Source organism: Gallus gallus, chromosome 1, assembly GCF_016699485.2.
Source record: "Gallus gallus isolate bGalGal1 chromosome 1, bGalGal1.mat.broiler.GRCg7b, whole genome shotgun sequence".
Classification (NCBI taxonomy): domain Eukaryota; kingdom Metazoa; phylum Chordata; class Aves; order Galliformes; family Phasianidae; genus Gallus; species Gallus gallus.
Genome location: NC_052532.1, coordinates 113,629,596 through 113,643,539, shown reverse-complemented (window position 1 = coordinate 113,643,539; position 13,944 = coordinate 113,629,596). Strand labels below are relative to the sequence as shown.

Here is a 13,944-nt window from a genome sequence, read left to right as displayed (position 1 = left end):
CATGTAAGATAAAGATATAACTACATGTGATAGCATGATGATAACAAAAGATGAAAATTGAAAGATGTAGTAACTTGATATAGCCGCAAATGAATAAACTGTGCAGATTACACCAAGTACTTATGGGACCCAGTGCTCCTTTTAGACTTTACCCATATAGATTACTGTGCATCTATAGTTTTTACTAAGCAAAAGGGTGCTTATTTGGAACAGATCATCTGGTCCCTCAGCATGTTTTCAGACTGACTATTCACCATATATTAAATATATATATATATATTCAAATTGCATCATCCAATCACACACAATTAGTGGCAAACCAAACTCAGCAAAGGGTACACCAGTAATATTAACAAAAAAAAAAAAAAAAAAAGAATTTGCTTTGGGTTTTCTACCTAGGAAGAACACCCTCGATTTACACCATCAGTGATTCGCACAGTAAGTACTGAGAAATCCACTCAAACTTTTCTTTCTGTTACATTCAATCACCACTTCTACTAGCATGATTCCTAACTTTTCAAGGCCCAAATATCTCATGAGAGACATGATTGCTTTCCTTGTGACAATACACTTCTGTAATGTAATAATTAGTAATATATCTAAAGCTTCCATAAAAATGTAAAGAGGAAAACCAAGATATTCACTTAAAAATAAACAAAAAACACTGTCTATTTGGTGTGCACTTGTAACTGCAACTATACATTCCTCTGGAACACCTAAAATCCAGAAACTTTTTATAATAAATTTTGAGATCACAATTGGGAAGCAATTTATTGCTATTTTAGAATATTCTCCTCCAAACTTTACTGTAAATGACCAAACAAGGAGCTACAACTAGAACTTAAAAGAAAGCTTATTCCACAAGTGGAATGGAACAGTGTGGATTTCAGCAACTGCTTCCTTTGACATTAGTACTGTCAATAATATTGAACACTTTTAAAAGAAATTATTTAACAAAGGTTTCCCCTAAAAAAAAAAAAAAAAAGATTAGCTTAAAATTTCATTAAAATATGTCAAAAATTCAACAAAGGAGAAATCTTGTTAGCAATAAGCATTTGACCTGACAGTTTCATAGGTATGTGGCCTGGCATAAAATAAATAAATAGATAGATAAATAGATAAATAAATAATGATGCAAGTTCTCTCAAATGGATTAACTCATCCACTACAATAATACCTGCATTTGCTGCACCAACAGTTTGTGGTTTCTTTGTTGCCCATTTCTTAAATGGCAGTTCACCATCTGTCCTTTCCAATAAGCTGTTATGTTGTGACTGCTGTTGGTCTTCATCTTCAGCAACAAATGAAATTACACCTAAAACAAATAGATAACAGATGTCATATTAACTGGGGCATTAGCTTTATGAAATAAAATTCCAGACACCTATGAGTATTTCTTCTGGTCAAAACTAATATAAAATGAAGTAAAGCTTCTAACTCCAGCTGTCAGCCATCCAATTATAACTTATGGTAATAAAGAACATATCTTGAGTGAGTCCATGGAAATCAACCATTTTTCTCCCCATAGGGTTTTTCTACTTACCTGAAATAAGAACAAACATGCTTTTCAAAGATGATCAAATATGGCAGAAAATACTAGTATCTTTCTTTCCAGTGTAAATTTCTATGTGTAGAAATCTACTTCTGAGTTTAAGTTTTTTTCAGATTACAGCAGGCCTCATTCTATTGCAGTAAAAGAATAAGTGTAAAATATTTCTATCATATACTACTGCACCATTTGTAAGGTAAAATCAAGTATTCATGGAAGAAAAAATACTCAGAGATTGTAAGGCCAAGATTTTTAAATCACAGTGAAATACCTCTTCAGTTAAAAACATAGATTAATATTTGATAGTATAAAACATAATATCCAATATTTCCTCAGTACATTTAAACAATACTAACATCATTTTGGAAGGTTTGAAATACCAGTTTTAAGTAAGCATGTTTTGCTTCTCATATTGTATGCTTCTGACACATAACTTAAAATCCTCACAACTGCTTGGAAATGCTGCATATCATTGCTATCTTATCTAAATGAATGCCCCTCAATATTTCAGTACATTCTGCAGTTTCAATACTGAAGTAAATAGGTCTCACAGTTTTAATTCTTGCTTCATATTTATGATGAAAAACTAACTCAAGGAGGTGAGTATTTTATGATATTATACAGTGAGAAATTTTCCTATTCAAGATCCTTAGAATTTATGTGAAATGGTCTCTCAAAGGGAATATATGTAACTGTCTCTTATTAAAGGTTTTGGAAAATTATTCATAGCAAAGCTCTTTTAATTTGAAAAGGAGAACTGATATAATTTTAGATGAGTCTCAGAAAAATATGATTTAAGAATACCTATATTTAATGGTATTTTTTCCACTTCTAGCTTAGAGTAGGGTAGATGGGAGGTAGAGAATGATGTGTGGTTTTGTGACTAGTTGATTTTAATACATAGCAGGAAGGAATACCTGAAGTTGAATCAGGGAGCTGCTGCATTTTCATGCTCTTTCAGAGCTGATTTTCTATAATGTGCTCCTCCTCACTGTACTATGTAAGCACAGAGAAGTTGCAGATTATGCTTACAAAAGTATTTAGCATTTGACATGTTAGAGGAGCAGAAATAGTAGCTTAGTTTACATTGCCTGTCTGTAGATACATATAAATGGAAGGTACTGACATGCATTCTAAGCTTCAGATGATGGTTAAAGAAGTCAAAAGGAAGAGGAGAAGCCTCAGACTAAGCCAAGCAAGGTTTACATGGGGCCTGAGAAAGGGGATAGCAGTGAGGAACAGAGATAGCACCTCACTAGTAACAACATCTGGCTCAGAAATTCACAATGACTAATACCATTAGCAACTGATCAATATTCCTGGACATATACCAGCTTATATCAGGGTTATTTACAGTCTTTGACATTTATCTTATTCAAACATTTTTGTAGAAGGCTGCAGAACAAGGAGAAGGAGGAGAGAGAAGAAAGAGTGTGTACTTAAATCCAGAGGAAAAAAACTATGTAATTTTAAATTAAATATTAAATTTCCAGATTTTATTCCTGTTAATAAGATCTATGCTATCCCAATGGAAAAAAAAATGAAAGAATAAAAGAAACAACCACACAAAACCAACAAATACACATTTCAACAGAATTTTTCTCTAAATGTCTAAAAACAATAACTTTACTGAAGCCAGAAGTAGTATTTGAAGTTTGATGGTAATTGCTATTTTAAGAAACTACTGAATATTTTTTAAAAAGCTTCAAAGAGAAAGTATATATATATAAATGCAATTTAAGAAATAATTGCAAGTAATTGCAGAAAGCTCAGAGGAATAAAGTCTGCAGAAAATACTCAAGGTATATAAATACTGATGTAGGATAACACATTTTGCTGGTGCTAATAACTAATGGATCTTATGAAAAACAGTGATAAGCTAATCTATTTCACACGTTAATAAATAAAAATAGTACAATTTTGGTCCAATGCAGCACAGTAATAAAAAGGAAAAAAGTGCAAGAGAAAATATTAATGTTATCATTAATTTTCTTTATGATCCTAAGGATTAATATACTTGAGACGTCAATAACTATAAAGAAATGAGCAAAAAGAAGCCAAGCTATAGATACACTTGATTAAAATATTTGAGTACGTGCTGAAATGCACCTAAATTCATATTACAGCAGTGAATATTTTTTTCACTTCATTTTAAAATATAATCAATTTCTTTCTTACAGTCCTTTCTTCCATTCACAATGGGGGGTTTTCTTCATCAATTGCATGTATTTGAGAGTATTATAATGTGCATACGTGTGCTTGAGAGAGAGGGACAAGTGTTCAGGGCTTAGAAGTTTTTATTTCATCCCTAAGTAGGGAGTATAGAAAAACAGACAAACTTACTTAGCTCTGCACTAAACATGAACTCAAAAGCACTGAAACCATTGACTGAAGAACTCTGAATAACTACCTGTGGCAAATCTTGGAATGTTTGAGAAATTCCAGAACTGTGAATTGTAATGCTCAAGAATATTTCAAGAATTGGTAGAAGTATAGTAACTGCAAACCACTAAAATTGGTCAACCACTGTGCAAATAAACAAGCAGTGGCATAACTGAAAAATCAGTGAAGAATTGTGCTGTAATTGCCAACACTCAGCCTTCTTTCCTTGCAGAAAACAGATCTCAAACAAACAGAATTAATAAAACTGGGGGTAAAGTCTTGATCAGTAAAAGTAACTGGATTGATGTAAAGTATTCAGATTTCTGCAGGGTTCTCGATTATATCTGTCCAAGTATTTAAAAAACAATAACCAGATTCCATGTAGATGGCATGCATTTTCAAGCTGCGTTTATCTGCTAACTTTAAAATATTCATAAATTGCCCATCACTTTCATAGATGTGAAAGTATCTATGACTGGCTCAAAGCTATTTCAATTATTTATCAGGGAAAAAAAAAAAAAAACCAACTGCTGATAAAAACTGCAAATAACAAAAAAAGTGTATTAATATTAAATCATGTACAGAAAGTACTATCTTTATCAGTAACATGCTCTGTATGACTTTAGTCTTTAAGTTAAGACTGATTGTTTTCCAAAGACGTACAATATTGTACTAAGGAAAATGCTCTCCTGGTTCAGAAACGAGTGGTGCAATGCAGTGACCACTACTAGACAGGAGATTAAAATAGCTGATACTACATAAACGTAGGAGTTTATTCAAATCAAGGACTACCAAAAATTCTAATCAAAAGAAGTTTGCAACTAGGAAAAAGAGGTTTATACAATGCAAATAATAATAATAATAATAAATTCCTAGCAATCTATCAACTACTAAGAAATACACCAGAAAGGTGCAGAAACACCGCAACAAAAATTAGAGATTTAAAACAAGTCAGCATAAGCTTGGCTCATATATTACAAAAGCTTCTTGCTTTGATTCGTGAATTTTTAGTCTACGCCTCTGCCCACAATGTCATCCCTCAAAACCCACTGTAGCTCACGCTTCTTCAATAAGGTAATATCTTGTATACTTATGTCTCACTGATGCTGCAAAGCAAAACATCGGTGTGTTTTTTCTTCTAGTGGCTTCCTTCTAGTTCTGACTTCTCTGTCACATGTATTATATCGCAAAGAAACTTGCCAAAATATCATAGTTGTCGACTTTTAAAGCATACTATGAAAGCAATACTTAGAAATATGATTTTTTTTAATCAGGTGACACATACTTCAAAAATAAAGGAAAAGTGATTCATAAAACTAGAAAGCTCCTTTCTACAGACTCGTTAATTGTTACATACAAAAGAACACAGACAAGAGTTGTGTATTTTTTTGCAAAAGAAACAATAGAGTACTACGAGCTTTGGTCTCTTCTGGATATTCTGTGGAAAGAAAGAAAAAGATTTAAATAAAAGATAAAGTAATATGTAGAAGGTGCTTTATCAGACCTAAAGGGAATTGCTCTATTACCTAGGAAACAGATTGCTGAACAATTTTATTTGGTGCAAGAACATTTCACAAGATGTTTATTAGTTATTATTTCTATGCTAAAAATCTGTCACATAGCTACAAACTAGCTGTAGCACAAAATATTAGCTCTCTATTGAAATCCGTCAAATGGACTTTTGAAAAGAAGTAGGCCCATTTTTTCCTTAGCAATCATGAGAGAGCAAAAAGGGAAGCAAAATAAGTATAATTGTGCTGCTACATAATTTTGTAATGAAAAAGACTCTGAGTAGAAAGGAAAGAGAAAAACCATTTGCTCAGTACAACAATTTCTATGCCAAAGCTCCTTTATGAAAATTCATTTTAATATGACAAAAACATCATTAAAGAATACCAAGGTTAAAAAGTTTTATACATACAATTTGGAGAGTTCTAAACTTGAAATCATTTAACAGTTTTATCACAAATTCTTCAACTAAATATCCAACTAGCTGTTCTTTTTTCTGCACCGGGTAAATTTCATTCTTTCTATAGAAATCTTTTGAGCCTTGTTTTTATCCTCAACATTCAACATACTTCCCTCCAAACAAATTCACTGAACTGAAAAAGAGTAACTTTATTTTGGGATATTTAATGTTACCTGTACTATTTTACAGCTAGGAAGTTCTAAGATTCCTGCATCCTAATTAATTGCCAATTGAATCACATCCATCTGTGATCCTCACATTTCATATAGGCAACTGAAAATTCCTACAAGAGCGAAAAATTCTTATGTTTTTTTCAGTTCAGACATTTCCATACGTAAGTTTCCATGAAGGTAAAAATTTTGCTTTGGGGAACAAATATGAGTTCTCACAATTCCACAATTTGAAGCAGATTGACTTCCGTTCCACTTGAACCCTCAAACTAGTAAGTACTTCCTAGATGGTGTTACCTTATATGGGACATTTGGTAGTTTATCTTACACCTAACATTGGAGTGCAAAATCAGCTTCTGCCTTTCAAATCCACAACAGGGTCCTTTATTCCCCACCCCTATACAACAGCTGAATGATTTGAGTGCATTTACAAATATCTATAATGTAACTGAAACTGTCTCTGCTTCAGGGGAAAAATGAATGTGATTTTTGCAGGTAGTGATTAAAGCAACCACTGAGCCAGGGGTTGAATGGCAGATAACTGGTCCCTACCTCCTATCTCTTTCACAAACTCACTTCAGCCTCCTATCATTATTTTACAGCATAAAATATATGAACTGTTCCCTGAAAAAAAAAAAAAAAAAAAGAACATAAGTGACTACCCAGCTTTCGAGCTATTAACTTTTCTGTCAGGTTAGAGACACTGACTGTTCTCATTCTCTCTCAATGAACATGTAATACTTCCAAGTACAATGGAAACCATTGTGGCAGAAGTTAGGAATGACAGAACAGAGGAGATGACGGTTCAAGTATGCCATCTCTTTCACTTTGAAGGCATGGCTTTCAACAGCTGCCGTTAAACTGCTGTATGATAGATCGCTTGAAATCTCCTATACTGAAGCTTTCAGGACTTATAAAAGAATTGCGGATTTGCTAAACTGTAAGAATAATCCTAAATCTTTAAAGCGTAAGGAAAAGGCATATGTTTAAGTATAGCGTACTCTCAGTATTTCCTTGTGAGTAGTTTTGATGGTCAAAAATTCAATTGAAAGCTGACTCCAACTCAGAGAAAATGAATTTTTTCTGAGGGCTACAGTCTAAACAAGAATTTACTGAAGTTTTCCTGTGGCACTATACCAAGCTTTGTTGCAAGTATTTAAAAGCGCTGATACGAAAGTAATGCCTCCTGTTTCATGATGTTAGCCAACACTGTTTGAGGCGGAAGTTGGTAGTATGGCCATAGAGGTTGAACCTTCCCACCAATACCGTTACATTTTGTTGTCGTGTGACAGTAGTGGAGCGTCACCGTGACAGATGATGTCTGACATGGAAGTGTGGATGAAGCAACAGTGTGCCACTGAATTCAGAAAAAATTGCGCCCACTGACATTCATTAGCACTTGATGAACATTGATGGAAACTGAACAGTGAATGTGAGCACAGTCAGGCAATGGGTGCTGCATTTCAGCAGTGATAACAGTGACAGAGGGTTGCCTGCTCTGGTACAGATTTGCACAAATGCAGCATGCTGGCTCTAGTTCATTGCTGGTGAAAATGCATAGCTCATGGTGATGAATGGGTTGAAAAGTAGTGTTTTGTATCTGATAATCTTCTCTATCAAATAGAGTTATTGTGCTCTTTGTATCTGTTGTATTTTCCATGGCAATATATAGAAAATAGTACTTTCAGAGATACCTATATATTTTCACAAATCATCTGTATATTGAGATGCCATTATTACTTATGTTTTACATGTGAGAAACTAAAAAAGTCCAAATAATAAACTAGATTTGCATTCCTAAAGACAATTATTTTTTGATATTGAGAAAACAGCAATCATTAATGTCAACTTTTCAAAAAGTTAGCAGAAGGAATTTGCTGTTAGCAAACCAAAAAGTCAAGATTATAAACTGAGCATTTTTTATTAAGATATTTGCCCAATATTTAGAATCCTTTTGTTTAAGAAGTAGACCACATCTAGGTTTCCTGAGCACTATTCTGTTATTATAAGGAAAATATGTTCTCCTCTGTTCCCATACTTTCCTTCCTCACACATTATAAAACCGCAAAAAGTGCCACACTTCCTACTCTGTAAGTATGATTGTACAGCCTCATTCTCATTATTGTGCTTCTTATATTATGATGTAAAGAATGAGAAAGTAGAATTGTAGAAATATTAGTTGGCATTTGAAAATGATTAAGTCTGAATTATTAAAAGACATACCCATTTAAAAATATATTCAAGACAAAATATTAAATAAGACACATTGATGTCAGTTAAAGCCTGCAAGAATCTTAATACTGTTTCATAAGAGTATCAGTATAAACATGGGCTGATGCAAATTATTTGCAATTAATTTTAAAAATGCACATTCTATGTATTTACTTTTGCGCCCTGTAGGCAACAAACTGAACTTTAATCAAAGGAAATAATCAAATTCTAGCCTCTGCCTTTAAATTATTGGCTCTTGTAGTGCTTAGAGAACAACAGCTATTGAACATTTTCTGGAAAGAGCACTTGTTGGTAATTCAAACACATGAATTCCTATTGTGACAATTTCCATGGCACCAATTAAGGACATAAAGTTCCATATATGTTTGCGTTTTTGAAGTAGTCAACCACATTTTTAGCAGTAACATCTTCACAACTAGAAGCATGACCTAGATTAAAAATCAGTATCACCAGTAATTATAGTGTTACTTCCGGGAAAAAAGGTCATGTTGAACAGAAAGCACTAAATGTAAACAGTCGTTAATTCACAGGGATTTTGTATACTGGAGTTCTACATTTTACCTTGAAAGACTCCTCGTCTCCATGGAGATACACTCAAACTGTAAGGAACTATGTCATCTGGATCCACAGTAAGAACTGGTGCACCACCCACCATTAAAAGATCTGAAGATACCTGGTAAAGAGAACATACAAAAAGAATGAATGATCAAAAGCAAGTTACTATGGTACAAACACTATTGATAAAACCATCCATTTTACTTGCTTTGAAATGTAGCATATGATATAAAATTTGCTATTGGAAAGTCCTAGTCTTTATACATATGAAATGAATACCTATAGTAAAGACAGCATCATATACATCATCATGTAGCAGACAGAGATCATACCAAGTAAACTCAAGTAACGTAACTCAGTTAGACTGCAGACCTACTTGAATATTATTTGCATAGTAATGACAAATATTTTACATACGTTTTCTTCAGAAGTGTAACAGTGAACTTTAACACTTGTGATCTAAATTTATAGAGCAAAGCAAAATCTGAGTGTTGTTTTAACATCAATTGCTACACCTTAAGTGTTACTAAACCATACCTTTAGATATTGTATTTTGTAAATGACATTTATGCAATGTCATTTGTAGCAACTATTTGAACAACTAAATTACTGGTGCAATTTTTTACACTAAATTTTAGATTTTTTAAACTATAATGATTACAGAAATGTAGACAGAGTATTTTTAATTGTATCTCATTTCTCCATTCCTTATAGTTTTGCTACAAAAAGACTCTATGATCAGTTCCTCATTGATCAGAAATTTAAGTATGAGGATATGAAGCAGTACTGTAGCATGCTATAATGTCCTAATACACTAAAAAACAGAACTCTTTCTGTGCTGTTTGGGTGAATTTTAAGTAAAACCATGGTTTAAGTCAAAAACACTTGAGATTTTTTTTAACCAAATTATATTTCATTAATGGTAACAGCCAGACTGTCAAGTATTGAAATGGAAGACCTGAATTCTACAAAGACCTCCACTGCAACAATAAAAGCATTAAAAGCATGGACGACCTCCTTTTTAATCCTCAGTTACCTTTTCCGTTTTTTAGTCAAAATATTTTGTTCATATTTTGTGAGGAAAAAAAATTATCAAGTTTATCTTGTCTTCTCAAGGCCTTTTCTTCTATGAGGTATTTATATTAATATAATACTTTTCAGAAGAGTATGACATAACAAGGACAGGCAGAAAATAAAGCCATATTTTCATATATCTATGAAAATCTAACAGACAATCAAAATAAACTATTGAAAGTCATGGAAGAACTGCCAACTGAATGATATTATATAGAATTATATAGAATGATATAGATATTTTATTTAAACTTTTCCTTATTTTACGATTCTATATTCTTTTTAAAATAATTCTTCAGTCTTGTGACAAATGAACTTAAACCAAATACTAATATTCTAGTATGAATGAAATGTATTTTAAAATCCTTAGTTAGGCAATTCTGCAAGCATTCTGTACCAGAAAATTATTTCTATCTAAATATTTAAAATCAAATTATTTTAGACAATATGCTGCAGAAATTGCGTCTTATAAATTAAAGATCAATTTGCCAAAGAACAACACAAATGTGAAATGATTTCTCTGTCATTAGAAAACAGAATAAATCAGCAAGTAGTGACAGATGAATGAATGGCATGCAGTCAATTCAGGAAAAGAAGAGGTGGAAATATAATTTATCACGGTCTGAAGTTTGAGAGTGTTCTGTGATCATGGGTAGTTATGATGAAATAAAGGCAAAAGAGGACTGGAGGACGGGAGACCAAAGCAATGTTATTAATATCAGCATTGATAATAAAGACACTAGAGATTCATTATAAAAAACAGTGATAGTATGCACCGCACAAAAGAATATCCAGAAAAGAGAGAGGTTACTCCTAGAGAGCTTAAGGAGCTGAATGAAAATAAATAAATAAAATAAAATAAGGACTGTGTTCAAATGCTAATAAAATTTGGGATTCCTATTCCAAGTCAAGAGAAGAAAAACTAAACAAATCTGTAAGGCAACAATCTTCCTCTTTCCCAACAAATTCACTATTCAAGATGGATGTTAGATGTCTGACAACAAGAAAGAATAGCAAAACAGACTATCAAGAAAAAATCTGAGCCAGAAAGAGAATGGTGGAAAGCCTTGTTGAAGTAACATTTGAAAAAAGAAATTTTTAACTACTGACAAAAAGAAAGCACAGAAAAGAAAAAGAGGGAATGCTACACACTCAGGATGAAGTGTGTACTTCATAAAAAATAAACAACAAATCAAGTGTTATCCTACGTTTATGGATTACACTTATTTCAGCTCACAGTGAAGATAGCAATGTACAAGTGATGCTTTGAAAATAATGCTTCCTATTTTATGATGTCGGCCCACGATGTCAGGGTCAGATGTTGGTGGTATGGCAGTAAAGACTGAACCTTCTCACTGGTGTTAGATTACATTTTGTTCTGCCATGACAGATGGCAGCAAAGGGGCAGTCTGACAAATGGTGCCCTGACATGGAAGTGCAGATGAAGCAAAGGTATGCCACCGAATTCCTCCATGCAGAAAAAATGGCACCCACTGACATTAATTAATGCTTGCTGAATGTTTATGGAGACCAAACAGTAGATGTGAGCACAGTGAGGCAGTGGGTGTTGCATTTGAGAACTGGTAACAATGGATTACCTTCGCTGATGCAGATTTTTACAAGTGCAGCATGCAGGCACTTGTTCATTGTTGGTTAAAATGTATAGGTAATGTTGCTGACTACGTTGAAAAACCAGGCCTTATACCTGATTATTTTCTTTATCGCACGTTGTTATAGAGCTCTTCGTATCTTTTGTAGTTTCCACAGAAAAAAATAGAAAGCATTACATTCAGTGCAGCCTACATATATGAAAGTATACTTTAATGTGTATGAATTTTTTATCAGAGAATTGGGGCTGCAAATAAATGAGATTGCACACCACCCATGTTCTCCCCATCCCCTGCTGAAAGGACAGAAGCAGACTTCCTCAGTTCTTGTAGACAGTAGGAAGATTGGAAGAAATCTGTAGATCAATTTAAAGAACCTACAATCTAGATAACATAATTTTTATCAATAATCTGTGAGCATTCTATTGTCAAAAATCTAACTTAGCAACATTGTCTTTTAAACCTTGACTGCTAATCTTGTAAATCTTTCTAATGTTCCTAGACATTGGAAAATATATCAGGTGACCTAAGGGGTAAGACCAGAAAAGAAAAAGTCCCTCTTTGATGTTTATCCCCGCTTTCTATCAGATCTATAATCTTCAGAAAAATAATGCCCTTTTTCTTCCAAGAGTTTATGTATAACTTCAACCCTTTTGCAAATACATATAGATATTTTGCAATAATTATCATCTTTAATAATAAGTATTTCACAGAAATCAGGAAATAATGTAACAAATCATAAATTTAACAAATCATAAAAACAAATCATAAATAACAATTTTAAAAATATTTATTATTAATTCCTTTAGAAGAATGTATAATCCCAAGCTCCACCATACCATGGAATTTAATTTAAAAAACAAAATATAAAAGGATTTTAATAGGCTATAAAATTATTTCTTTCACTGCTTAAGATCAACATAGAAGATTTGACTGAAACCACACAAAAAATGAAATTATCTTGTTTAGCTTTGTAAGACTGTTGATGACAAAATACCTCAGGCACTACCCAGTTTTTCAAAAAAAATGAAAATAAGAATTAACAGAAATTGCTGAGATGGAACAGAACATTCATTAAAAAAAGTATTAAAACCTAATTCCACAAACTATTGTCGGTCTTTTAAATTGGTAAAAAAAAAATGAGATGCTTTATTTGCATATGCTTTGTTAGGAAGACAATGCGCAGCATAATTAAGAAACAGCGAAGCTGTTGAAGCTGTTCAAACTGCCCTAATAGTTATCATGTAATCACTGAAGGATAACTACAAATTTCTTCAAATCCACACAACGTATGTTCCATTCTTTTACCACTGCTACAGAAAATAAGAATTGTAGAATCCCACCATGAAACTGAAATCTAAGTTATTATTGCAGGGTTTTTTGATACTGTTAAAAGTTTGCTCAAATGAACTCATCTTCAAGGATTCTATTTTTAAAGGATAGAATCTTCCAGCATCTTACATGCCACGTCATTATTTACACTCAGAAAAACAAAGCATAAATTGAGCAGATTTTTAGCATTAAAATTCTAAAATTAATTTATCAGTCATGGATTTTTATATTATTTTCCAAAGCCGCAATATGGTTGTTCAAGGTGAACAGGAGTAGGAATTCATTCTTCAAAATTACTGTGAAGATATATTTTTCCAGTACAGAATAACTAAACATGTACAACTTTTAAAATGTCAGCAGACATTTCAAGCCAAAGTTGTGAAAAGATGTACACAGTTTAACGAAATGTACTGAAGTTCCACTATCTCATTGCATAGTGCTAGGCAGCAGTGTGATCCATGTTTCATGGTTATAATTGTTTCTAAGATCCTTTTAAAAATGCTTAAATATTAAAAGTTAATGCTCCCTGGCACTAGGCTAAAACTGGGACTGTAACAGTCACTGATTTATCTAAAAAACAGACTTTTTTTCAATAGTTTCAAGAATAAAACACGCTTCCAAAGATGCTCCCATTACTTTCCCTCATTCTTTTTTAGCCTACAACTTCTAAATTCCTAAAGTATTAGGAATTCATTTAGTTCTTGCTATAACTTCTATTTTGCACCAGCATGTTACAACACCGAAATAAAACACCTGTCTGTTTCACTATGTATATACCTCAAAGAATTCTTGCCTGTACAGATGAAGCCTGAGGTTATCAAGAATGCTAAATAGTCAAGACACAATCCAGCCAAGCAAACTTGTCAAGACCACTATCCCACTATATATATATATCCCACCACACCTAAGACTTTATTACATCCTTACTTGATCAAATTATTTCATAACTAGAAGACACAATTGCTGCCAACAACCACAGTTATTAATTTTTTGTATCATTCATCACTGCTATGAAGAATGCTTTGTTTGAAGTGAAGTCTGTGGCAGAAGTGCTGGGAGGCAATGTGGAAAACA

At 32.8% G+C, this 13,944-nt stretch overlaps 1 protein-coding gene across 5 annotated transcripts in view; it reads right to left on the bottom strand.

Annotated features, from left to right (window-relative positions):
* Positions 1-13,944, bottom strand: part of C1HXORF59 (chromosome 1 open reading frame, human CXORF59) — a 261,807-nt gene that overhangs the window by 111,969 nt on the left and 135,894 nt on the right. For all 5 annotated transcript variants that reach the window (XM_416785.8, XM_040655288.2, XM_040655289.2 and 2 more), the window contains 2 exons: positions 8,864-8,975; positions 1,178-1,315 (listed from right to left, as the gene is read on the bottom strand). In XM_416785.8, coding sequence (XP_416785.5) covers positions 1,178-1,315; positions 8,864-8,975 — 250 coding nt within the window. The remainder of the gene's footprint in view (positions 1-1,177; positions 1,316-8,863; positions 8,976-13,944) is intronic.